Below are 26,832 nucleotides of genomic sequence, written 5' to 3'. Positions count from 1 at the left end.
TGGAATTAACAAACGTACAGTCAATAACACAATAGAAAAAATCTATATACAGTGTGTGCAAATGATGTAAGATTAGGGAGGTAAGGCAATAAATAGACCGTAGTGGCGAAGTAATGACAATGTAGCAATTAAACACTGGAGTGATAGATGTGCAGAAGTTGAATGTGCAAGTAGAGATACTGGGGTGCAAAGGAGCAAAAAAACAAAAACAATATGGGGATGAGGTAGTTGGATGGGCTATTTACAGATGGGCTATGTACAGGTGCAATGATCTGTGAGCTGCTCTGACAGCTGATGCTTAAAGTTAGTGAGGGAGACATGAGTCTCCAGCTTCAGTGATTTTTGCAATTCGTTCCAGTCATTGGCAGCAGATAACTGTAAGGAAAGGCGGCCAAAGGAGGAATTGGCTTTGGGGGTGACCAGTGAAATATACCTGCTGGAGCGCGTGCTACGAGTGGGTGCTGCTAATGTGACCAGTGAGCTGAGATAAGGCGGGGCTTTACCTAGCAAAGACTTATAGATGACTTGGAGCCAGTGGGTTTGGCGACGAATATGAAACGAGGGCCAGCCAACGAGAGGATACAGGTCGCAGTGGTAGGTAGTATATGGGACTTTGGTGACAAAACGGATGGCACTGTGATAGACTGCATCCAATTTGCTGAGTAGAGTTTTGGAGGCTATTTTGTAAATGACATTGCCGAAGTCAAGGATCGGTAGGATAGTCAGTTTTACGAGGGTATGTTTGTGGTGATTTCGGCAGGTTACCTTAGTGTTCTTGGGCACAGGGACTATGGTGGTCTGCTTGAAACATGTTGGTATTACAGACTCAGACAGGGAGAGGTTGAAAATGTCAGTGAAGACACTTGCCAGTTGGTCAGCGCATGTTCGGAGTACACATCCTGAATGTTGACCTGGGCTCCCGAGTGGCACAGTGGTCTAAGGCACTGCATCTCAGTGCAAGAGGCATCACTATAGTACCTGGTTCAGATCCAGCTGTCATTGGGAGTCCCATAGGGTGGCGCACAATTAGGCCAGCGTTGTCCAGGTTTGGCCGGAGTAGGCCGTCATTGTAAATAAGAATTTGTTCTTAATTGACTTGCCTAGTTAAATAATGAAATAAAATAAAGGTCTTAGTGATCACACAGTTGTCCAGAACAGCTGATGCTCTCATGCATGTTTCAGTGTTACTTGCCTCAAAGCGAGCATAGAAGTAATTTAGCTCATCTGGTAGGCTCCAGCTCTCGGCTGTGCTTCCCTTTGTAGTCTGTAAGTTTGCAAGCCCTGCCACATTTGAGGAGCATCTTAGTCCTGTATTGAGCTTTGCCTTGTGGAACCTACTTAGTATGGTATGCTTAACCTGTAAAACATTTAAAGGTCAGTGTTGAATTGCAGATCATTGATACAAGGAGAAGAGGCCATTTCAGACAATTAAGCAATACCCAAAGTACCGCGGCACAAGGTTTTGCTTCCTTTCCTTCACCTTGTCTCCTTTTCTTATGTCCTATCATAATAGATGTTTACTACGATTTAATATGTTTGCTATTAGCAATATTATTTCCTTTACTATCATACGCACTTCACCTGAGCAAAAAGAAGGCAGATTAATATTTCCGCGCGGAAATTTACAAAATGTGGAACATCGCGATGTCTGTTCTAAAATAGTGTTATCTCGCGGTACCTGTGCGCGTAATTTAGCTTCATTCCACCACGGAGAAGCCAGTGGAAGGTTACGGTTACAGCTCGAGTGGATACTTTAATTTACAACCACGTAAAAACTGACAGAAAGGAACATTTATTTACACAATACACTTGTTTTATTGACTGAAAGGACATAACGTTAGGAACATATTACGGACTGGAATCTAGGAAGGATTTTGTGATCTACAAAGAAACTAGCTAGTGTGCTAACAAAGAAAATACTTTCCCTTGACAAATAATCCTCTCTATTCTCTTTAGTTATGAGTCATGTGGTCGTCGATAATCAACACGGTCTAGATCAGCAGGTGAGTGTTTACTTAATTTATTTAATACAATTATAACTTAGGAAATATGGAGTTAGGACAGCTAAAATAACGTTCCGTCAGCTAGCGAAGCTACTAAGCTAAAGTGGTTCGTAGCCAAGCTAATGTTAGCTAGCTAACTGCGTGGATGTGGCTGGTAAAATGGTGGTTGGTGTGTCGCCGGTGAAATTCACTGTATGGTGATGGCGGAGTTGGCGAATGCTGCCTAGCAATATTCAGTTTTGATAAGACTTGGGTAGTTAGCAAACTATTTGTCTCAGCGATTACATATAGTGAACACTTGCGATCAATAACTGTATATTAATGTAGTTAGCTAGCTGACAGTCGAAAATACATATTTTAGTGTTTATGTAATTAGCCAGGCTAGTTGGCTACACGTAACAGGTCGGTATCGATTGCGTAGTTGATCTCGCGGCAATCTTATCCAGGCTTGGTTAGGCCTTAACTAATGTTGGCTATCTAGCTACAGAACCAATACTTGTTAGAATAGAACATAGTTAACTACCTAGCTGACAATTGATATTCAGATAAATTTAGCGTGCTAGTTTACGTTAGCTAGCTGGTTGGATTGATGCAATTTTACCGGCCGGTAAAAGTAACTGCTGAGTCTTGAAACGTGGCGCAGGAAATAACAATCGCAAGTACTGTAGGTGAATACAGTAACCTACTCCAGACTGCGTTTACAAAGCCAAACTACTATTGGCTAGTTAGTGAGTTAATGTCGGGTTTTAGTTATGTAAAACATAGCTAGTTAACTTGCTTTTAATAAATGTTATGTGGATGTTTGTCTAGATAACGTTACTTCGCCGGTATAATCGTGTTTGGATATAACGTTAGTCAGCAGAATAACGCTTCGATCACACCGACAGCATCATTTGGATTTGTATGCAGCAAAAGTTAAACATTCACCTTCTGCTACCGCTTCTGTCAAGCCACCTACTCATACAGTTTGACGCATAAGGTCGATAAATCCAACTTGTGCACCACAACTGCCTCTGCAACGCAATGCTGCAAGGCAAACGCAGCGTTTTATCGGAAATGAATGTAATTCTGGTGTACCAAAATGCTGTGTTGGAAGCGTTATTCTCGGATATTCTGCACTTGATTCACTATGGCGGTAAAGCCTTGATCACACCTTGTGTCACTACATTTTGTTACACCAGAAGTACATTCATTTCTAATGGAATGCTGCGTTTGCCTTGCAGCATTATGTTGCAGTGCGTTAGATTTGGTGCCTATGTTGTATTTATCGAACGTATGTAACAAACCATATGCGTGAACGGCTTGACAGAAACGTAATAGGTGAAAGTTCGATAAATCCAACATATGCACTACCTCTGCAACTTAATGTACTTCTGGTGTATCAAAAATGCAATGACCTGTTCAGTGCATGTGTTGATTTGTCTATCCCCACCAGACACATTCATGGCAAGCAGGTTAAAATGCCAAAACCAACTATATTACTTTGGGGACAGGTGAAAATGCACATGAAACAATGATGGAAATGTAGCTAGTGTGCTGTTGCTAGCTAATTTGCTGTGGCAAAACATTTGGGTTGTTATTTTAGCGGGAATGCATATGGCCCTTTTTTAGCTGGAACTTTGTAGAATTTTGACCCATATTGGATCATACAAAACCGTGTTTCCTCTACTCTGACAATTTATCCATAAATATAAAGGGAAAACCTAGTGTTTTTCTGTGGACTTTATATGGCGGTTGGAAGCAAACTTTAAGGTTCATTACCGCCACCAACTGGACTGGAGTGTGTACCTAGTTCATCTTTCAATCCCCCACGTTATGCTCCTAAAAACCAATGAGGAAATGGGAGAGGTGGGACTCACAGCGCCTAAAGCATCTAAAATAGAACCCATTTCTGTTTTAGCGCTTGGCAAGCAGTTTGGGTGAAATGATTGACTAATGTGTTAGTGTACATTTATTTTGCAGCACAAGCAACTTGGGTGGTCTGGTCAGCATTTAACAGGCTGACCAAACCTGTAGCATTCCGTGCGTCTGTGTAGCTAGGCGCTAAAATAGAACTTGGTAATGCGTCTTAGTTGTTTGCCAACTGCTGATAAAATCCACAGAAGAAAGATGAACGGGGAATAGAGCTGACCCCAATTAGTCGACTGGTCGATTGTTTGGTCGTTAGGCTGTTGGTCGACCAAGGTTGTTTTAGTCGAGCAGTAACCACTATGTATGCATGTATGTGCCCATCTCAGTGAACTAATCCATTGCGGAGGACTAGACTAAAGGCCAATTTATGCTTGATCCGTAAATGTTTATATCCAAGGACAAATTAGCTAGCAACAGCAAGCTAGGTAAATGTTCAATGCATGTTTCATGTGTGTTTCGACCTGTCCCCAAATTAATATAGTTGGTTTGGGTATTTTAACCGGAGTGTCATAAAAGCGTCTAGTGGGGGATAGACAAAATCAACATGCACACGCAAAAACAATTTGGTCATGTAAGCCAAGAACGTTGGCTGTAACTTTGAACTTTCCCACACACCGAATCACTTCAGTAATGTAAACATTCGATTCATTGACTTAGTATACAGCGCATTCGGAAGGTATTCAGACCCCTTAACTTTTCCCACATTTTATTTTAGACTTGTCTAAAATGGATTCAATACTTTTCCCCCTCATCAATACCACATACTGACAAAGCAAGAAAAGGTTTGTAGACATTTTTGCAAATTCATAAGAAATAGCTGATTTACATAAGTATTCAGACTTGAAATTGAGCACGGATATGCACCCTGTTTCCATTTATCATCCTTGATGTCTCTACAACTTGATTGGAGTCCACCTGTGGTAAATTCTATTGATTGGACCTGTTTTGGAAAGGCACACACCTGTATATAAGGTCCCACAGTTGACAGTGCATGTCAGAGCAAATACCAAGCCATGAGGTCGAAGGAATTGTCTGTAGAGCTCTGAGACAGGATTGTGTCGAGGCACAGATCTGGGGAAGGGTACCAAAAAAATGTCTGCAGCATTGAAGGTCCCCAAGAACACAGTAGCCTCCATCATTCTTATAACGGAAAAAGTTTGGAACCAACAAGACTCTTCCTATAGCTCGCTGCCCGGCCAAACTGAACAATTGGGGGAGACGGGCCCGTGTCCCAGAACCCAATGGTCACTGACAGAGCTCCAGAGTACTTCTGTGTAGATGGGGGGGAACCTTCCAGAAGGACACAACCATCTCTGCAGCACTCCACCAATCAGGCCTTTATGGTAGTGACCAGACAGAAGCAACTCCTCAGTAAAAGGCACATGACAGCCTGCTTGGAGTTTGCCAAAAGGCACCTAAAAGGACTGTCAGACCATGAGAAACAAGATTCTCTGGTCTGACGAAACCAAGATTGAGCTCTTTGGCCTGAGCGTCACGTCTGGAGGAAACCAGGCACAACTCATCACCTAGCCAATACCATTACTACGGTGAAGTGGGGTGGCAGTATCATGTTGTTGGGATGTTTTTCAACGGCAGGGACTGGGAGACTAGTCAGTAACGAGGGAAAGATGAATGGAGCAAAGTACAACGAGAGCCTTGATGACAACCTCCGGAGTGCTCAGGACCTCAGACTGGGGCGACGGTTCCCCTTCCAACAGGACAACAACCCTTAGCACATAGCCAAGACAATGCAAGAATGGCTTTGTGACAAGTCTCCTGAATGTCCTTGAATGGCCTGGCCAGAGCCTGGACTTGAACCAGATCCAACATCTCTGGAGAGACCTGAAAATAGCTGTGCAGCGACATTCCCCATACAACCCGACAGAGCTTGAGAGGATCTGCAGAGAAGAATGGGAGAAACTCCCCAAACAAAGTTCTGAGTAAAGGGTCTGCATACTTATGTAAATGTGATATTTCTGTTTTTTTTCTTCTGTTTTTGCTTTGTCGTTAATGGGGTGTTGTGTGTAGATGTAGGGGGGGAAACAATTTAATAAATCTTAGAATAAGGCTGTAACGTAACAAAATGTGGAAACGGGTAAGGGGTCTGAATACTTTCCGAATGCACTGTACAGGCTATCCTTCATACTGAACTTGAACCTGTCCAATCAGTGCTAGGATCAGACTTGGCACTTTGCACCATCAGATTTGGAAGCATTAATTCACCCCATGGTTGTATTTGACCATGCTTGTTGTAAATTCACTTGATGCACTCCAACAGTATTTGTGTGTTTTCAGCTTGCTGGCCTAGACTTGAACTCTGACGGGCAGGGAGGAGGCACAGGCAGTAAGTATTAACAGCACAATAATTTGCATTCAGTGTAGCTCATTGTGGCAATCTTCATTAATGGCTTTACCATACTATTTGTTTCTCATTGTGAAAACTGATAGTCCTAACATTTTCCACTGTTCCTAGGGCGTTACATTCCACCTCACTTGAGGAACAAAGAAGTTTCCAAAAACGGTAAGCGTCATCTTTGACACCCAATAAATCACATACAAGTCATCAGCCCTGATTTGTATTACCAGAGTACAGACTCAGCACTGAGCGAGATCTTCTGCCGATTCAGTTACCAGTTCCAAATTCTATAGGCCTACCCTTCTGCGTGTTTCAGGCCTGCCTCCCCAAAAAAACTGCCATGTTCTCCATTTTAATATTCAATGCCGTTAGAAATCAAAGGACCTGTCGTTAATGAAGGTGTGCAATAAGTTTTGGCCAGTGTTTTAATGGGGTCGGGACGGGTTGAAATTACAACTTCGACCAGAAATCCATGCGTTTGTCAGTTAATCCCAAAATTATTTGAGGCACTGTTGCATCAATCTAAGTTACATAAATAAATAAAAAATCCCATCAAAATCAGTCAGTTAAAGCTAGAGGTATCTGCCCACTGCATCCTGCAGTGTCGCACTTTCTCATCTGTTGTAAAAGGTGGCAGAGCTCCAGCTGTGTTTGTCAGACCATGAGACAAACGATATTCGGTATTTCTCGCGTAAACGTCTAGCATCTGAACGGTCTGACCTACAGCGCAAATTTATGACTACTCTTTGAAAAGGGGAGACTCACTAACACGATGGTGTTTTGCTCTACGACCCCCACAAGTGTGAACCGTTTGGGCTACAAACTAATGGGACCACATGGAAAGGGGGAATTCTCACAAACATGATGGCGTTCTCCGTTTTGCTCAAGGACCCCCACAAGGGTCAAGGGACTCATCTGAAGATAACCGGTACCGCTTTAAAATAAATAAATTGAAGAATACAGGTAGTTTTGTGACACCAAAAAAGGGGTTAAACCTGTTTTTTATATTTTTTATGACGTTTTTAAAAACAAATATCCTAGGTTTAGGACACGTCAACCTTGTATCTTGTGATTCATTATCTGTGTCTATTTATGAATGGGTTTTCTATGGGTTTTAGTAATAAAGGCCAAAATCAATATTGTTTTGATACCCAATGGGGTCTTAACCTCTCTGGGCTACTCAACAGCCAGTGTAATCCCGTGGCGCGATATTCAAGTACCTCAAAAATGCAAAAACATATGACTATTTTACACCATTTTAAAGACAAGACTCTCGTTAATCTAACCACACTGTCCGATTTCAAAAAGGCTTTACAACGAAAGCAAAACATTAGATTATGTCAGCAGAGTACCCAGCCAGAAATAATCAGACACCCATTTTTCAAGCTAGCATATAATGTCACAAAAACCCAAACCACAGCTAAATGCAGCACTAACCTTTGATGATCTTCATCAGATGACAACCCTAGGACATTATGTTATACAATACATGCATGTTTTGTTCAATCAAGTTCATATTTATATCAAAAACCAGCATTTTACATTAGCATGTGACTAGCATTCCGACCGAACACTGCCGGTGAATTTACTAAATTACTCACGATAAACATTCACAAAAAACAATTATTTTAAGAATTATAGATACAGAACTCCTCTATGCACTCTATGTCCGATTTTAAAAGAGCTTTTCGGTGAAAGCACATTTTGCAATATTCTAAGTAGATAGCCCGGCATCACAGGGCTAGCTATTTAGACACCCAGCAAGTTTAGCACTCACCAAAGTCAGATTTACTATAAGAAAAATGTTATTACCTTTGCTGTTCTTCGTCAGAATGCACTCCCAGGACTTTTACTTCAATAACAAATGTTGGTTTGGTCCCAAATAATCCATTGTTATATCCAAATAGCGGCGTTTTGTTCGTGCGTTCAAGACAATATCCGAAAGGGTAAATAACGGTGACGAGCATGGCGCATTTCGTGACAAAAAATGTCTAAATATTCCATTACCGTACTTCGAAGCATGTCAACCGCTGTTTAAAATCATTTTTTATGCCATTTTTCTCGTAAAAAAGCGATAATATTCCGACCGGGAAAGCGTGTATACGTACAAAGAGAGAGAAAATAAAAACATCTTGTGCACGAGCCTGAGTCTGAGTACTCTGACCAGCCACTATCCAAACGCGATAATGTGTTTCAGCCTGGGGCTGCCTCGATATCATTCAGCTTTTTCCCGGGCTCTGAGAGCCTATGGGAGCCGTAGGAAGTGTCTCGTTACAGCAAAGATCCTCAGTCTTCAATAAAAAGAGCCAAGATGAACAACAACTTGTCAGACAGGCCACTTCCTGTTCAGAATCTTCTCAGGTTTTTGCCTGCCATATGAGTTCTGTTATACTCACAGACACCATTCAAACAGTTTTAGAAACTTTAGGGTGTTTTCTATCCAAAGCCAATAATTATATGCATATTCTAGTTACTGGGCAGGAGTAGTAACCAGATTAAATCGGGTACGTTTTTTATCCGGCCGTGTCAATACTGCCCCCTAGCCCTAACAGGTTAACATTCTTAATCAAATAGTATGACTATGGATCATTTAGCTGTATTAAAACAATTCCATATGTCAGCCTAGCACCCCACCTCCCCTCAATGTCTTAGGCTAAAGAATTTAAACAATTTTATTTTGTTAAATACATTTCCCTAGTGTAGGAGTTTTGGAAAGAAAATAAACCCAGGGGTAGCGTTAGAATTCCGAAATCTGCATTTTCAATATGCTGTCCAATCAAAAAGCGGAACTTTTTTGATAAAATAAAGTCCTAGTGGGTCTTGTGGTTATGTAAGGCTTATATATGTATTTAGCCTTGGTGTAATTTCACAAGCCTCAAATTAATTTGATTATTGTGGACTGTCAACTGTAGTGTATTTTATTTTTACTTGTACAACAACGCCTATTTGGAGAACAACAAAAAATCGAGATGTGTATTGTGAATCACCAATACATTTGGGGGAAAGAGTAGACTTTTAAGCCATATTGCCCAGCCCTACAATGACGTACAACCTGATTGTTGTGTCTTTCTTGTCTAACAACTCTTGGCTCACAGGCGTGGAAATAATTAAATTATGTTCACATGACCTGGAATACTTAATGTTGAAATGTCGCCCTTCTACCTGCATAAGGAGTTTACCGCAAGCAAATGCTTCTACAGCTCTCGATAAACGTAATAGCGTTCCTAACAAGTAAGGAAACGTGCCGCCTGATGTCCTATTGATCGTCGTGGAAAGCTGGCACTTGTTGACAAGTACTTTCTACATGTCACCTACATTGTCACCCGATCCAGGGGAATGGGGACCGTATTGCAATACGGTCCCCACTGGAATGGGGACCGTATTGCTCATTGTCAGTCACAACCCCACTTCAGCAATCAGATCACACGTCAGTCCTTCTACCTGCTGTTTATAAAAAAATATAAAAAAAACTGAACAGCACACATGCTACAGTTAGGAGTGTTGATCCGGTTAGTTGCAACTGCAAAGGTGCCTTACGCATTCAAATGGGGATATAAGGACTTGTACAAGATATTCCGGTATCCTAGAACAGCGATTCCAAACCTTTTCCTTCCTAAGGACCAAAAGCTCAATTATTTTCCACAAATTCTTTGTGGACCGCTGGTTGGGATCTGCTGACCTAGAGAACGTTGAGGTTGCTAAAAGACAGGGCATTTGACTGGTGCACATAGAAAGTACTTTTGACTAAGTTAGTGGAATTGCCAACAGGAATTGCCAACAATGACTCCTCTCTCCCTGATGAGCTGAACTACAGTTAAAGCTTCCAGCAGCTAATATTATAATTTGCTCAAGCGTCTATCAAAAGACAATGTTCTGTTGTCCAATATTTTAGTCTAGCAGTCGTGATTTGAAAATGGTGCCGCGAGAAACTTTTGGGGGTTGCGCTTGGTTCATACAGCTTTCGCCTGCTAAATGCGGTTGTGATAAAAAGAGCGGTGTCTGTTTTCTTCCTAGAAATGTGGATATAACGGTTTAAGCTACAAAATATTGTGACCCCATGACTGAAAGATGAGGCTCTCAGGAACACTGTCTTCTGTTTCCCTCAGAATGTCTTAGAACAGAGTGGGCAGGAGCAGGCTGTAAACCAGACTGGTGGGGGGAAAAAAACATCTATGATCTCTTTTACACAGAAGATCATACACAATTGCCTGTTTTCCTCAACCTCCCAATACATTTCTGATGCATTTTAAACCATAATTCCTTCTGATTTAAGTATTATTACTAATCAGTCAATCAATTTTACTGTCATAGCTCCAAGAAGAAGAAAAAAAGTTACCACTGGTTGTTTATTACATCACTTTTTTAACATGGTGGGGCCAGGAGATTTCTTTTATATATATCTATCAAAATGGGGCATCTGTCAAAAGTCTGGGAATCCTTGAGATGCATACACCAAAAATTGCAGAGGATACTGTACACTTGATTCAGTCGTGGCTACTTTTTTCCTAGACCGGGCCCAACAAAAATACTTCCAGTTAAATCACAAGAGAAATCATCGACATTCTCTGAATAACTTGCACACCATGATTGTTGGATTTGGAAATTTACCAGTTGGATTTACTGCTTGTTGCCCATTGGGTCCAATGGATCACAATATTCTTAAGGGAAAGACAAGCCGGTGTCCTAAGAAAACATTCTCATGCTAACTAGGCTAGCACTGACTTGCCTCTGAGAAGTTCTACAAAATATGAAATGCCGCAGTATATCTCAATGGAACATCTCATTAATCATGGTAAAGCGTTTCTTGGGTTAGCTTCATCTCACACTTTTGTGTCATTGTCTTTTTTTTTATTCCACAACAGAAAATGCTTATTCCTCTGGTAGACAGTACGGTTATTCAGTGCCACCTCCAGTGAACTTCTGTAAGTGCCTTCCGTCTCCTTTGCTGAGGGCACTCTGCATTTGTAGTTGCATGAAATGGCCTTTTACACACCTGAAACACCAATGTGGGTTGTTCCAGGTGCACAGATTCCACAAACTTAAGCTGAATCTGTGTATATGGAACCCAATGTGAAGGGGCTTAGACTTTTGAAAAACAATGCGACACCCAGCTTCAAACCTGAACTGATTTGCTTTTCTCTGCTGGTTTTGCTCAGATGCTGCTTACAAATTATATGTAAGAGGGAACAGGATATGATAGCTCCATCTAGGCCAATGCGTTACATATTTGCTGACATTGCACCACATCTAATTTTAACATCTTATTATAGCTGCTTTCAATGATGAGCTAGCCGTATCGGGCACTTGCATTTTTAATCTTGTTTTGTGTGTATGTTTTGGGATGCACTGTATGTGTGATCTTGCACATATTCTAACCAACAGTATTTTCCGTACTGAAAGCCTTTACAATGTGTAGTGTCCCTGAAAGTTTCTCTTGAGCAGTACCTTCAATGCCACCAAAGACACAAAAATAACTATACACCTGGATGGGATGACTGTATGGCCGGTAACTATTAGTGTCAACCTACTCGTATTGCATCAGACAACTTATGGAAGGAGAATCTGTTTTTATAGCCTCCTTCCCCTGTACCTTTGCTTAAGTTACCCAAGACTGGCTTCTCAGGAGCTAGACTTTTACCACTTTAACAATGGGGTCTGGTCAGACAGAAATGGTATACCTATGTACCTGCATGACACGTAGGCTATTCCCCTAAGAGAACACCACACCCAATTCCCACTATTGGGAATGGGGTATCACTTGAGAATATGCAGCCATGGACTGGTATTAAAGCTGTGTGTTCTAGTATGCAGTAGCTTGCTTCTGTTGCATGGTTGTTTAAAATTGATATTTTTAGTGAGATTCTGTCCTGTGTCACTAGAATGGCTGTATTACTAATGCCAATGGGAGCTGCAGTATGCTCAATGCTAACATCCTTATGTTGTGTATCTGCAGTAGGAATACAGCTGTATCAAAATGAACCTTTGGGATGTAGTATTTACTACCTTCTGGTCGTTCTAGGAGTATACAAATTGAATGGAATCAAAGCAGGGACGCCTGTATGAAGGAAATGTTGAACATTTGATGAGTTTAAATAGCTATTAGCATTTACTTGGAAGCATTCCAATAGGCACTGTAATTGACCAAGGAAAACTGGTGACTGATCTGAATCCTGATTGGTTATGATGTGATTCCTGTATCCTTCCACCTTAATTTGGTCCGCTGTGTTAATAACTCTACTGTCCAGAAATAGTCCCTCTATAAAGAATAAGTAGACCTGCTAATTTTACTGTCTGATTGAACATTGGCTAAGCCACTCTATACATTCATATAGTATATTGCTTACTGTTGGAGTCTTCACCTCAAGTAATTTCGACAGAATTGTCTTTATTAATGTAGCTCATTCAGCCTGCATCAATTTGAATTACACGTTATTGCATCCCTTGTGTTAATGCACAGTTTGCAGCAACAGAGGACTAGGCTAAATGAACAAGTATTTCTGGACCCCTTGTCAAACATGAAACTAGCTGACTCAGTTTCTTAGCAATGCCTCTGAATGGTAGTCTTTGATCCTACAGAATGTGGCTACTGGCTAGCGCTGTTTGCATAGTGCACAGGGATATGAACAGTGTGTGTTTGTGCACATTTCTAGGCCTCGTCTGAAGCCTCAGCTGGTGTGTGTATTCACCACATTAGGTTTGCCCTGTGTGTGAAATCTGGTGTGGAAGGAGCCCCTGAGGACCCACAGGTGGATATGGAAGCTGCTGCTGCTTACTACATATTTAGGATCATCTCTCCCTAGGCTACCTTTATCTAAAGCTTTACCACCTTGAAGTGAAAGAAAAACCCTTTGGGTTGGAGCTGTTTGTCACTTCTGGCAGTGGTGAAGCACTAAACTGTCCACTGACCAGCCTGCTACCTAGCCCGCACTCATAATGGTGTTGCCGCCAATGGGGAAAAATGAGACGGCCAGCATGCAGAGATGGGCAGATCGCTGTAGTAAATGTCCCCACCTCAGACGGGGGCCTGAGCTTGTATTTTGTAAAATTGGTTATTGTAGGATTCTTTTGAAGTATAGGTATTCTGCAGAGATGTTCTGTTGTGAACTCATACTGCCAAGTTCAGTCAGTTGGCCTCTCTTTTTACAAGGTTGAATCTCTAAAATATAGTTTTATAAGTCCTTTGATCAATAGTCACTAACTTTGCCAAATCTGTTTGATTTCTCATTGAAAGGAGGGTGATGAGAACTGATATTTTAAAAGTGATGGGAGTATTTTCCTTTGTCTGTGGGCTTGGGAGTCCAATCTATCGCCGTAGTCTCTGATAACATGACAACTCCATAGTACACTTTCTCTACCTCCGTCTCATCATCCCCCTCTTCCTTTCATTCCCCTCCTCACCCTGTCCATGAAGACTCTCCAGGAGGATGGGACAGCGGACGCAGCAACGGCTTTGCCAATGGTTACCATGACAACCGCAATGCGGGCTTCGGGGGACGCGGCGGGCCTCCCCGAAATGACAGAGGTGGGCGTGGCAGCTACCGCGGTAACAGCATGGGTGGCGCCTCGTTTAATCAGCCAATGCACATCGCAGGTGGGGAAACCTACTGTGCCAAATTGTATTTATCTATTACGCAGTAATACTAGTAATTACCAATACTATTAGACTGATGCAAGTAGTAGGTATTGTATTATGCTCTAGATCTGGTCCTCTAGGTCCTACTGTGCATATAGACACATTTTTTCTCGGTAATACTAGTAATGACTACTAATAGTAGACTATCTGCAGAGGCAGAATTTCCTTGAGTCACCAGCAATGGAAATAATTTAAGAATAAAATACTTAATACAAATCAGACTCCTTTACTTAAGACATTTTATTGATAAAATACGCAGACAATACTTGAAAGATATAGAAAAAAACGCCCCTGCAGATTCTGTCTATCCTATACTCCAATCATTCGATCCAATCAATCAAATCCATTTACCAAAATGGCTGTTTGATTCCAAAGCAATATTTTAATGGTGGTATTCACTAAGCTATCCACTCTCTCTCTCTCGCTAGGGTTTAGTGGTGGACAGGATGGTGGAGGCTGGGGAGGTACTCCCAGACAAGACGCGGCCTATAACAGCTTTGGCGGAAGGGGCAAGTCTTCTTTCTACAACGACCGTGGATCATCAGGGGGCAGAGGGTAAGTACCAGTCAGCGGAATATATTTTGCCATACAAGTAGGTGTGTGTTCAGACAGCTGATGATTGTGAAGTGTGTTGAGCAGTGTCTCTGTTGTAGTTATCAGCGTGGAGGTTATGGCGGTGGAGGCAACAACCGCTGGCAGGAAGACTCCAGGGATGATGAGGACTGGTCCAAACCCAGCCCCGCCAACGAACGCCTAGAAGCGTGAGTCTCACAACTGTTACATTGGCCAAAATCAGTGTATCTAGGAGTTCTGCAACTTTAAGTGTGCCATTTATATAAGCATACTCAACCATATTGATCTTAGACTCACTCTTACATCTGGGAGTGTGCAATAGGAGTGTTCAGCAATTTTGGGTTACTTTTTAAAGAGTCATGTTAGGTGTTGTCTGTGACGTCCTCTAACCCAATCTTTTTCCGCTCATCCAGGGAGCTGTTCTCAAGCGGCAACACGGGTATTAACTTTGAGAAATATGACGACATTCCTGTGGAGGCCACTGGATCCAACTGCCCGCCACACATTGATAGTGTAAGTCACATCACTGGCTTTACAGTCAACAATTGTCTTGTAGATCAAGGGTAACACTATATTGGACACTTTCAAGTAACTCTTATTGACAAAAGTTAAGAGTAGAAGTGATCCAAAACTAACAGTGCCTGTGTTTTGGTATTTCAGTTCCATGATGTGGACATGGGGGAGATCATCATGAGCAACATTGCCCTGACCCACTACACGCGGCCCACCCCTGTCCAGAAATACGCTATCCCGGTCATCAAGTCCAAGAGAGACCTCATGGCTTGTGCTCAGACTGGTAAGAGAATGAATGAAGAAGCTTTACTTTAAGGTGGGAGACGGTAGCGGAAGGATTCGCTAGAGGATAAAATGGAATTGAGCCTGTTTAGAGACTTTTTAATTTGATTCTCTTGCATTACAAATTGAGCTAAATATATTATGAATTTAAAACATGTTTTGGGATTTTCTTTTAGACCAGCAAAAACGAATGATTATTGTATTGAGTAAATGACTGAATGTTCCTCCCCTCAGGCTCGGGTAAGACTGCAGCCTTCCTGGTGCCAGTGCTGAGCCAGATCTACACACAGGGGCCTGGAGACGCTACAGCGGCTGGCAAGAACGGACAGGTACACTCACATACATGAGCAGCCTGTAACGTTGAGTTTTTCCATCAATCTGAAACGCTGCTTTTCTATGAAAGCAATTAAATTGCTCCCCCCCCCGTCTTGCATGTGTGCTATTTATTTATTTGGTGTGCTGAGGTTGACCAACACTTGTTGCTTCCCCCCACAGGACAGCGGTAAATATGGGCGCCGTAAGCAGTATCCTCTCTCCCTGGTCCTGGCTCCCACCAGAGAACTGGCCCTGCAGATCTACGAAGAGTCCAGAAAGGTGTGGGCTAAAACTCCACCCACCCACAGACAGACAAAACCATACACGATGGACAGACCATGAATGGTGTTGTAGTGACACCAGTATAGTAGAGTAGCCTTGTTGTGGCTAAGGAAGATGGTGAGCTGAAGGTTACTGATTCCCAACAGGCTGATTGATTGCAACTAGATAAATAAAATGTATTTTCTTGGCATGCACACTTTCCCTGTACTAGTGTGTGTTATAGAAGGGCGAAATGCCCAGTGCCATGTCTTCTGGTTCCATCTTCAATCACTGGTACAATCTTATATCATGTCAAAATTAGTTCTATGTAACATAAGTGTTCTGCAGTCAGATTTTTATCTCGGTAACATCTGTTATAGAACGATACTCCAAAGACAATGAAAGGGTGCTGGTTAATACTGAATTATGGCTGTACTAGTGTTCTGAACTGTCCTGTGCATCTCTTAGTTTGCGTACCGCTCCCGTGTGCGTCCCTGTGTGGTGTACGGGGGGGCTGACATCGGCCAGCAGATCAGAGACCTGGAGCGAGGCTGCCACCTTCTGGTGGCCACACCCGGGCGCCTGGTGGACATGATGGAAAGGGGCAAGATTGGCCTCGACTACTGCAAGTGAGTGGGGCAGGCGCTAACACTAACGAATTGGCTAACGCTGAAGAGTTTGCTAAAGCTAACAAGAGAACTTGTTAGCCAACTCATTAGCACTGGTTAACTAGTGCTGACGAGTTGCCTAGTGCTAATGATAATGAGTTGGCTAATGTTTTTTCCAACACTAACATAAGTGAGTGACCAGAGTGCTAAGTGAGCTGTTTCTGTCATCCCTGTCAGCTACCTGGTGCTGGACGAGGCTGACAGGATGTTGGACATGGGTTTTGAGCCCCAGATCAGACGCATCGTGGAGCAGGACACCATGCCACCTAAAGGCATCCGTCAAACCATGATGTTCAGTGCTACCTTCCCCAAGGAGATCCAGGTACACACGCATGCACCAGTAGTGACACAAGCTTGAGAAATAGCGTAAAATCCTGGGTGCACGTTTCTGACTGTGTTTCTGACTTAGATGCTGGCGCGTGATTTCCTGGAGGACTATATCTTCCTGGCCGTGGGCCGCGTGGGCTCCACCTCAGAAAACATCACCCAGAAAGTAGTGTGGGTGGAGGATGGCGACAAGAGGTCCTTCCTCCTGGACCTGCTCAACGCTACAGGTAAGGAACGCACACACAAACGAACAAAGACACCAACTCTACCCCATAACCCTCAAACCCTTTTACGCATGCTCACGTTCTCACACCAAACTCCATCATTCACACAGGTATAACGTTCAATCCAATGATGTATATTAGCCCTGGATTGCTGATGCTATGTTTTGGTCATTGAGAGGCTCTGAAGCCACCGGTCGGCCATATTGGCACTCCCCAGAAGAAGCAGTCCTCCACAGGAATTAATAGCATTCTACAGTATTTCAATTAATGTTTCTAGGACAAAATTACATGTTAAGTATTTTGTGTTGTAGTGGGCACAGTAACATTAGTAATGTCAAATGTTTAAGGACAATGTTAAGTCTGCATTAAGTTGGTCAGTAATAAAATACATTTTGTTGAAAACATAAATGTAGACATTAAGAAATGCATTTCTATAGCTTCAAATGTTTTTTACAGTAGTGGGACAGTGCCAAGATGGAGGCACGGTGGCTTCAACACAGTGCCTCGTATCAGTCAACTAGTGTGTGTATATCTAAATCATTGGTTCAGTCACAGATGTATTGAAACTAATTGATGATACTTGCTAAGGTGTTTATCTAAAAGGGTACATTTGTTAGCCTTTTCCCTTGCCCCCACCCCCAACCACCTGTTAGTCTGTATGCCCAAAGTAAATGAATCGCCTCATGGACATGTCTCCTAAACTGGTGAAGGTTCATCATGTCAACTATTCTCCCCTGGGTGAAATGGAGGGTGGATGATTGGGAAAGCGCTAGTTATTACATATCTGTTAAGAACTGTTAAGTTACTCCACACTGCCTTTGGTTTACTTTACTGGGCGGTTTGGTTTTATTTAGTCATTCCCAGTGATGCTCCTGATGTTCAGGAGGCTGCAGTGACACCCGGTAAGTATTATTATGGTACTATAACCCCCAGTCTGACCCTCCCAACTGGCAAACATCCCACTCCATCCTCTTCCCTTCCCTGGTCCCCAACCCTCTATTTCTCCTTTCATCATTTCTCTTAAGAGCTTTAGGGCCAGACATAATGGTTGCAGTTTCAGGGCCAGGGGAATCCTACCCTTAGGTCAGGGGTGGGCAACTCGAGGCCTGGAGAGCTGTGGTGTGCAGGCTTTTGTTCCAGCCCAACACTAAGACACAATTTTAGTCTAAATTACAGCCCTCCAGGACCACGGTTTGTTAACCCTGTCATTAGAACCAGCGGTAACGCTTACCATCCTCAAAGGAGGATGTTAATTGGAGCACAGCTTTGGTGTTTTTGGCTTGGCGTTACTGTCTGGGTGTTACACACAAGTGTGGGAGATTAAGGACACGTTGGGCTGTTGCCTTTGGAAACTGAGCTACACTCTGTTAGTCAACTGTCTAAAGGAGCTACGTCTCCTATAAAAGTAGTTTTAGTCCATCTATGTTAAAGGTGGAAAAAGATGATAAATTAACTTCATATTCATCTCCACCATCAGCATATATGAAAATGTCGTTACTATGTTTTGTGGGGGAAAAGATAGACGATGAGTTTCCAATGACCTCATCGGTGTTTGACCAATTATGAGTAGGCATTGTCATTGGAAACACTTGCCTTCTATCTTTTTTTTACGACAAAACATGATGAATATGAAGTTAAACATTTTAGAAACAGCTGATTCAACTAATCAAATTTTGATGATTAGTTGATTATTTGAATCAGCTGTGTAGTGCTAGCGTAAAAACCAAAACGTGCACCCCTTGAGGTCCCGAGGACTGAGTTTGGTGAACACTGCCCGAGGCGCTAGACCTGCATGTAGATATCCAAGCCCCGATTTTGAATATTTAGAATAGACATCACGCCTTCTGTGACATTAGCACAGATATTATGACTGGATAGGTGAATATTCTGTTATATATTCTGGTATGAGGACGTCGAGTTATGGGACAGCTGGCTAATTCTGTTATGAGGACATTTGGCATAACTTTGCAAAACCGAACCAATTGCACGTAATAATTTGTCAGTGAAAGGGATGATGCTTCTGCTCCCCTAATTTCCATTTTTCAGTTTCCATTTGTTTCGTTGCTCCATGGTGATGAACTGTCACACCACCATCGAGTTTATAGGGTGACCACATTTAAAATACCCAAATGCGGGACAGCGGCTTGATTTTGTGGCACATTTGCGGGACAGTGTAGCCTACATTAATAATTTAAAAAAATGCCCCAGATACACAAATCCCCCTTCCGCTGCAACGAACAAGCTAATTGAAGCACCTACTCTTTTGCCTTGTGCAAAATTTGGTGATGCAGTAAGAGACTGTGGCTGTTAATGAAAATCTGGTACTATTTGGCCAAGGAAACCATTTCTGGTTGGTCTCAGGGAATGTAAAACAGTTATGCTGCGTATAGACGAGGGACGCAAAACCATCATACCGGTTGACATAGCGGGACAAGAAAGAGAAAAAAAGCCAGCATGCGTTGCTAGGGTGACTTCAGTAACCAAAGAATGCTAATGAACATCGGGTAGAAAACGCTACGGCAAAAGTTGAAATATTTGAACTTCGGCGGCAAGTCCTATCTACTGTGGCGTTCACTGCCAGGCTCTACAGGATTTACCATGGGTGTCGTAGCAGCAAATGCACTACATGGCCAAAAGTATTTGAACACCCCCGTCAAATTGGTGGATTCGGCCATTTCAGTCACACCTGTTGCTGACAGCACACAGCCATGCACTCTTCATAGACAAACATTGTCAGTAGAATGGTCTGTGCTGAAGAGCTCTGACTTTCAACGTGGCACCATCCTAGGATGCCAACTTTCCAACAAGTTAGTTTGTCAACTCTGCCCTGCTAGAGCTGCCCTGGTCAACTGTAAGTGCTGTTATTGTGAAGTGGAAATGTTTAGGAGCAACAACTGCTCAGCTGCAAAGTGGTAGGCCACACAAGCCCACAGAAGGGGACCACTGAGTAGGTAGCGCTTAAAAATCATGTCTCCTCGGTTGCTACACTCACTACAGAGTTCCAAACTGCCTCTGGAATCAACGTTAGCACAAGAACTGTTCGTTGGGCGCTTCATGAAATGGATTTCCATGACCGAGCAGCCACACACAAGCCTAAGATCACTATGCACTATGAGTGCCATAAAGCTTGCAACCGTTGGACTTTGGAGCAGTGGAAACACGTTCTCTGTAGTGATGAATCACGCTTCACCGTCTGACAAACAAATCTGGGTTTAGCAGATACCTGGAGAAGGCTCGGTGGTGAGGGAGGAATATTGGTCTGGGACTGTTTTTCATGGTTCGGGTTAGGCCCCTTAGTTCCAGTGAAGGGAAATCTTGACGCTACATCATACAATGACATTCTAGATGATTCTGTGCTTCCAACTCGATGGCAACAGTTTGGGGTAGGCCTTCTCCTGTTTCAGCATGACAATGCCCTCCGTACACAAAGTGAGGGCCATACAGAAACGGTTTGTCGATCGGTGTGGAAGAACTTGACTGTCCTGCACAGAGCCCTGACCTCAACCCCATTTGAAAACCTTTGGGATGAATTGGAACGACCGACTGCGAGCCAGGCCTAATCGCCCAACATCAGTGCCCGACCTCATTGATGGTCTTGTGGCTGAATGGAAGCAATTCCCGGCAGCCATGTTCCAACATCTAGTGGAAAGCCTTCCCAGAAGAGTGGAGGCTGTTACAGTAGCAAAGTAGGGACCAACTCCATATTTATGCCCGTTATTTTGGAATGAGATGTTCGACGAGCAGGTGTCCACGTGCTTTTGTATGCAGAAGTAGCAAGTTATGAGAATTGAGACCTTTCAGTATAATATGGCTATTTAGGCCTGGGCCCACCTACTTTTGTAGCTCTTTGTTAGAAGCACAAGTTAAGTAAACTGTCCACTCAAAGTTTAGCTGGAATTTAGCACGAAAGGTTTTGATAAATGTGATTGGTTGAAGATGACGTAGGCCTACATCCCATCTTGTGCTGCGCAGAATATCAGATCTCAACAACAATTGAAGTGTTTAACATCACCAGTATCACATACTTATGATATATATCTTGTAATAAGTGCAACGTGACTGCAAAAGAGACTAGTTGGAATGTCTGACAAGGGCCAAAATGCGGGACTGTCCTGCACCATCTGGGACATGTGGTCACCCTACCAGCACCTACTCTGTTAGCGCAGCACCATTTTTTGTTTCTGCTCCCATCGCCCCTCTCATTGTCTGAAGTCTTTATCCTGCTCATAGCCTGTGAGCTAAGTACTCAACGTTTGCTTGTTTTTCTTTTCATCTCTTTCGCGCACTCTCGCTACGTCTCTCTTCCTCACTCTGTCTAGGTAAGGAGTCTCTGACATTGGTGTTTGTGGAGACGAAGAAGGGAGCGGACGCCCTGGAGGACTTCCTGTATCGTGAGGGCTACGCCTGCACCAGTATTCACGGTGATCGCTCCCAGAGAGACCGAGAAGAGGCGCTGAACCAGTTCCGCTCTGGCCGCTGCCCCATCCTGGTGGCCACTGCGGTACGGCAACACACACACCCCTTCTGTCAACAGACATAGTGATGTCATTTCCCCCTTTTTATCCTACATGCATCAAAACGTATCTCGCTTTGTATTGAATAATGACGATCACCACCTGAAAGGTTTTTGCCATTGCTGGTTGCATCATGTTTCCCCTCTGTCTTCATCATGTTTCCCCCAGGTGGCTGCGCGGGGTCTGGACATCTCTAACGTCAAGCACGTCATCAACTTTGACCTGCCCAGCGACATAGAGGAGTATGTCCACCGTATCGGTCGTACAGGCCGCGTGGGGAACCTGGGTGAGTGGGACTAGTGTTTGAGGGGGGGTTCTCCCATCATGACCCATTATCGTGTGTGTGTGTGTGTGTGTGTGTGTGTGTGTTCATGTAGGATTTTGACCCAGCTCTAACACATCAAGATTGTGTTCGAGGGCATGCGAAGGAAAAAGTTTTATAACATTTTTCTACAAAAACAAGAATTCGCTTTTTTTTGTTTGCTGCATAAGTAACATGACTCAGACTAAACAGATAAATCACCAAATGATTATTGGATTCACATATAGTTAGTGATAGCTAGGTCACATGCGTCACTCACCTTGTGCATCAGGTTCTGTTGTCAGTCTGACATTCGGTTGGTGTATAATGAAAATGGTGTGCTTAGCTCTGCACAACAGTAGATTGTCCTGTTGTGTTGGAGAGTGCATTACCACACTGGTGCCGGTGAATAACGGTTTGTGTTGGACATGCGCCTCGGCGTATCACATCTGATACGACTGGCATGGTAGCTAGCCCGAACAGACTCGGCTACATGTTGTAGAAACGAGAATAACCCAGAATAAACAGTAAAACTACACTATTATATTACTTAAGATCTCACACGGCATGAATTGTCTTTTTAAGAAGCCTTAAGTCTTTCAAGAACTGAAGTTGCTCATTCCACCGCATGCCCTGGAGAGTTGCGCTGCGTGATCTGTGTGTCGAGTATTGAGAGCTGTCTGCGTTTTGTAGGTCTGGCCACGTCGTTCTTCAACGACAAGAACAGCAACATCACCAAAGACCTGCTGGACATTCTGGTGGAGGCCAAGCAGGAAGTACCGTCCTGGCTGGAGAGCCTGGGTTATGAGAACCAGCACAAGGGCAACACAGGACGCGGACGCTCCAAGAGGTGCACGCACAACTTTTTCAGGGATGTTAATGGCCCACCAATGGTTTTTGATCAGAAAGGAGCTGTGTGTATCAACTTTTGTTCTCTCGCTCCGCTAGGTTCTCCTCTGGTGGATTTGGTGCCAGGGACTACCGTCAGACACCCGGTGGTGGCGGCTTCGGCGGTGGCGGTGGGCGCGGTGGCCCACGCACCGGGGGTTATGGAGGCGGCGGAAGCCGTGGTGGCTTTGGTGGAGGTAAGCGCTCGGCCCTTTTCTGAACCGTTTGAAGAGCGACTCTAAATGTCCCTTAGGTTTTATTCATGATATTTTGGCATTCCTGATTCAATCATGTGTGAGGGGTCATCCATATAGATTAATTCAGTAACTCGCATACAGCTATCATAACAATCTACTGACGCTCGACCTCTGTCCTTCCCAGGTGGCTTTGGAGGCGGGAACTCCTATGGCGGCAACGATGCGGGCTACGGTGGCAACTACAGCCACTCCGGTAGTGGAACAGACTGGTGGGGCAACTAGTCATAGAAACCTGGTTGCCACGCCAACCAAACCGATCCCCTCACGGAAACCACATGTTGACTACGCCAGACTAAAATACCCCCACTCACTCAACCCTGTGTAGTTTCACTGACACACAGTACATTACACACATTGCGATTCTCTGCCCCTTCGCTTCTCTCACATGGAGAACGACGCAACGCGAAGATATAACCAGCGTGATGCCAATCCACTGGAGAAGAGCAGAGATTTGCACACTTAAGATAAAGAGTGCGCATGTAAGGATGCTGACATGTATGGTCTGATATAGCAACTCTAGACTTTCGTTCAAAACAGCACATCCTTTTTTCTTTGTATAAACAAAAATAAGAAACTAAAAGAATAACCTGAGGATCATTTGTATGTTAATGTACTGTGCCTTTTGAATTTAGACAGGACTAATTCTGTTGTCATTTCACCAAATGAATGTGGCCAAGAGCTCTAAATTGTATTTTATTTTTTGGGTGAAAAAAGAAACATAGAAGAAGAAAAACAAGCTTATACTTAATCAAACCTTGGCAAACACTGGGGGCATTGTGGCTCGCTCGAGTCATGAATCCATTTGAACCGTTCAAAATTGTCGCAGGGTCATCATGTAGCCTTTTATCGAGTTCAAACAGCTAACTTCACTGTAGCGTCCGACCTCACTGGGCCGTACTAGTTTGGCTAATAACTGTATTCTAATCTTTAAGGGACGAAGAGTTCGATTACTTTTTAATTTTTTCGCTCACTCTATCCTGGATAGGCTCCTCTAAGGATACGGTAGTCTTTCCAATAGCCATTCCAGTTGTGATCTCTTAACACGGAAAGTCGTTAAAATCAGTGCTAACAAACACACACTAGGGTTTAATTCAAACAGAAACACTCAATGAATTGACTTGACAGTGTTATGGCAGCTAGTAAGTTACCTACCACTAGCTACATTAACTGGGCAGTGTTTTTTGGTTTGTTTACATTTGAAGAGCAGGCGCATGCGCGTGGTATTGTAAAACTGGCAGTTTTTTGAGTGAAATGTTTCTTCTACAAACATGTATCAAAACAAAAAATGCCTGCCGTCTTGGAAGTGAAGTTCAAAATGGCTGCACAAGGGCCACAGCGTCGGGGGGGGGGGGCACGGTGTGGCGCAGCGTTAACATTAAACAGTCTTACCGCTGACCGCCGAGCCGGTATTCTACGCATGCTAGTGTTTTGTTTTTTGGTCAAGGAGATATAAGACAAATGAACTGAGTCGCAGGCTTAACTTAATTACAAACGTTTTCTCTTTTCAAGCTGTGTTGGAGGGGCATGGTTCATCTATCAGAGACAAGCAGTAGGAGGTCCATCACTAAGGGTTAACCAGTCAGAAAGCAAAGGGACTGGACAGCAGGACAGTTGTCGCCGGGGTTATGGGGTGAAGGTCAAGGGTTATTAGTGCACCGCCATTGCTTTGGTTTCCATTGCTCCTTGCTGTGAAGGTGGCCAAAGACTGGGGACTGTTGTCCCCTTCCTTATGGTACATGCGTACTGTCAACTCTGGGAGGTAGTCAGCTTTAGATGTGTATGAAGCTCTGGTTCTGACCGGCCAGACAAGGCTTTTCCCCTCAAAGAGCAGCAGCCAACGAGAGGAGGAGAGATGGGGCATTTGAGTATCTCTAAGTGCACTACGTTTCTTAAGTGTATTGTGCCTTTTGAAAACTTTTTAAATGTATTCACTTTAAAAGCGGATGCACTGACAGTGAGAACTTGGATTGAAAGGTGCTACTTGAGTTTTGGTGTGTAGGCCCTTGTTTGTTGTCGTGCCCATCAAGTTTTACAAAAGTTATTTTATTGCACATCTAGAGTTTTATATAAATGTCTTGAATACATGTCAGTAAGCTTCCAAATATTGTGTGTGAGGAGATTGTGGGAAAAAAAACGCAGCTTGTTTACAAAGGGGAAGGGTTCTCAACATTTAAACAGGATTTATTTGGGACCAGGGGATTTAGCAGTTGGGAATTTAGCCATTTGCACACAGATTTCTAGATTCTACTTTTGCTGCTAGTTTTGTGTAATTTATTAAGCATTTCTGAGAGATATTTATTTTTGTAAGCCTCAAAGTGATTCTTTGAAAGTTACAAGAAACTTGACCAAAAGACGGTAACAAAAACACTGGCACTTGAATGTTGAATGTCACCTGTATGCGTGAAGAAAAAAAATATATATTTCGGGGTAGTGTGAGCTTTTTAATGTTTAAGACATATTGGACTCGGTCAAAAATAATAATATCCACAGATGTCAGGGCCTGAGGCCTTGAAATATCTCTAAATATTATATAGTCAAATTGGCCTTCAAAAAGAGAAATGGAATTAATCAAACATGCCAAGGTTTGGAATTAAAGTTGTTAAAAGAGCAAAATCTAATTTTCCTAAATCTATTGGTGCAGAACTGTTTGGGATTCTCAAATTGTGTGCATTGTTTATAATAACTCTTTATTCTAATTTGACCTGATTTATATATTTTTTTTAAATCCAGTGAATGTCTGGCACATGACAATGTGGTTTATTCTCTATTGTTGCATTTGCATATGGCACCTCTGGGGATTGTTCCCTCAGAGTATTGAGCAGGTCTCAGCTGCAGTAGTGTTACCCACCGTAGCAGCACATTAACTGCTAGCCTGAACACAGGAAGAATAGGCTACAAGCACCACTTGCTCAGTGCCCTGAGGAAGAACAACCCAGAGCTCTTTAGACTTAGACTTTGCTTTCTGTACTAGCTTAGAGGCTAATGCACAGCATGGGAAAAGACTCAGCTGTGTGATTTATTGTATGATTTTACCTAAATAAAGTTTGAATGCAAAAGTACCGTATTATAAAAATCAAGCATGTTTTTTTAAGACTTGTGTTATAAATGTAGGACAGGCTATTGCCTAGTGGCTGTGGAGAGGAGCAGCGAAGTTGGCGTTGAGATTTGATGGGCTTCAGTTCATTTGAGAGATTTCATTGTTAACACCATGTTTCACTTGTCTCATTTATGGAATTCTTCTCTTATCAAATCAGGGTTGTGTTCAATAGTGCACAATTTAGCCAAATGTTTTGCAATTTAAAATTAAGATGCGCATTCTTATTGGGCAAGTTTGGGTAATACACCTGCGCTCTGTTTCAACATTCCTACTGAACACAACCCTGTTGTGATCAAGTCACTGGTTGAGTTGAATACCAGAAGCATTTAGGATTATCTGACCACAAATCAGTGGTTGAGGTTAAGAGCATGCTGGATGATCCCTGCAGCACATACAGGTTTTAGTGAGGGTGGTTTTTTGTTTTTGCCCTTGACTAAAATTCAAAAGTTTTTTTCAGAACACTGCTTATAAACTGCAAATAAATGACTAAGTATTTTGTTAACCATTCGTGATACAACCATTAGATATCTTTAGTTCATGTATTCACACTTAATACTAAACTATCCAATAAGGTGCCTGTAGTCATGTCAATGAAAAACATTACTTTTATGATGAACAAACTCCATGTATATAACGCTATTAACATATGACTGCAACAACATTTATACGCGTTCTGAACCGTTTATAAACAGACCTAGCCTGCATTGTT

At 42.9% G+C, this 26,832-nt stretch overlaps 1 protein-coding gene across 9 annotated transcripts; it reads left to right on the top strand.

The window, feature by feature from the left end:
• Window positions 1–1,687: 1,687 nt before the first annotated feature.
• On the top strand, window positions 1,688–26,085 carry ddx3xa (DEAD-box helicase 3 X-linked a). Of its 9 annotated transcripts, none has more exons than XM_014164503.2 (20): window positions 1,688–2,003; window positions 6,210–6,258; window positions 6,388–6,435; window positions 11,133–11,192; window positions 13,682–13,792; window positions 14,332–14,458; window positions 14,557–14,664; window positions 14,890–14,989; window positions 15,137–15,272; window positions 15,506–15,600; window positions 15,767–15,865; window positions 16,316–16,476; window positions 16,693–16,837; window positions 16,925–17,069; window positions 17,921–17,968; window positions 21,386–21,567; window positions 21,749–21,866; window positions 22,575–22,731; window positions 22,830–22,966; window positions 23,151–26,085. In XM_014164503.2, the coding sequence occupies exons 1-20, from the start codon at window positions 1,959–1,961 to the stop codon at window positions 23,246–23,248; spliced, it is 2,169 nt and encodes a 722-aa protein (XP_014019978.1). In that variant the 5' UTR covers window positions 1,688–1,958; the 3' UTR covers window positions 23,249–26,085. The 9 variants fall into 9 exon arrangements, with proteins under 9 accessions (XP_014019978.1, XP_014019975.1, XP_014019974.1 ...); XM_014164500.2 differs by having other exon boundaries at window positions 13,682–13,813; XM_014164499.2 differs by having other exon boundaries at window positions 13,682–13,861.
• The last annotated feature ends 747 nt before the right edge of the window (window positions 26,086–26,832 follow it).

Source organism: Salmo salar, chromosome ssa21 (genome assembly GCF_905237065.1).
Source record: "Salmo salar chromosome ssa21, Ssal_v3.1, whole genome shotgun sequence".
NCBI classification, from domain to species: Eukaryota; Metazoa; Chordata; class Actinopteri; order Salmoniformes; family Salmonidae; genus Salmo; species Salmo salar.
This window is presented reverse-complemented; position numbering and strand designations above follow the sequence as displayed.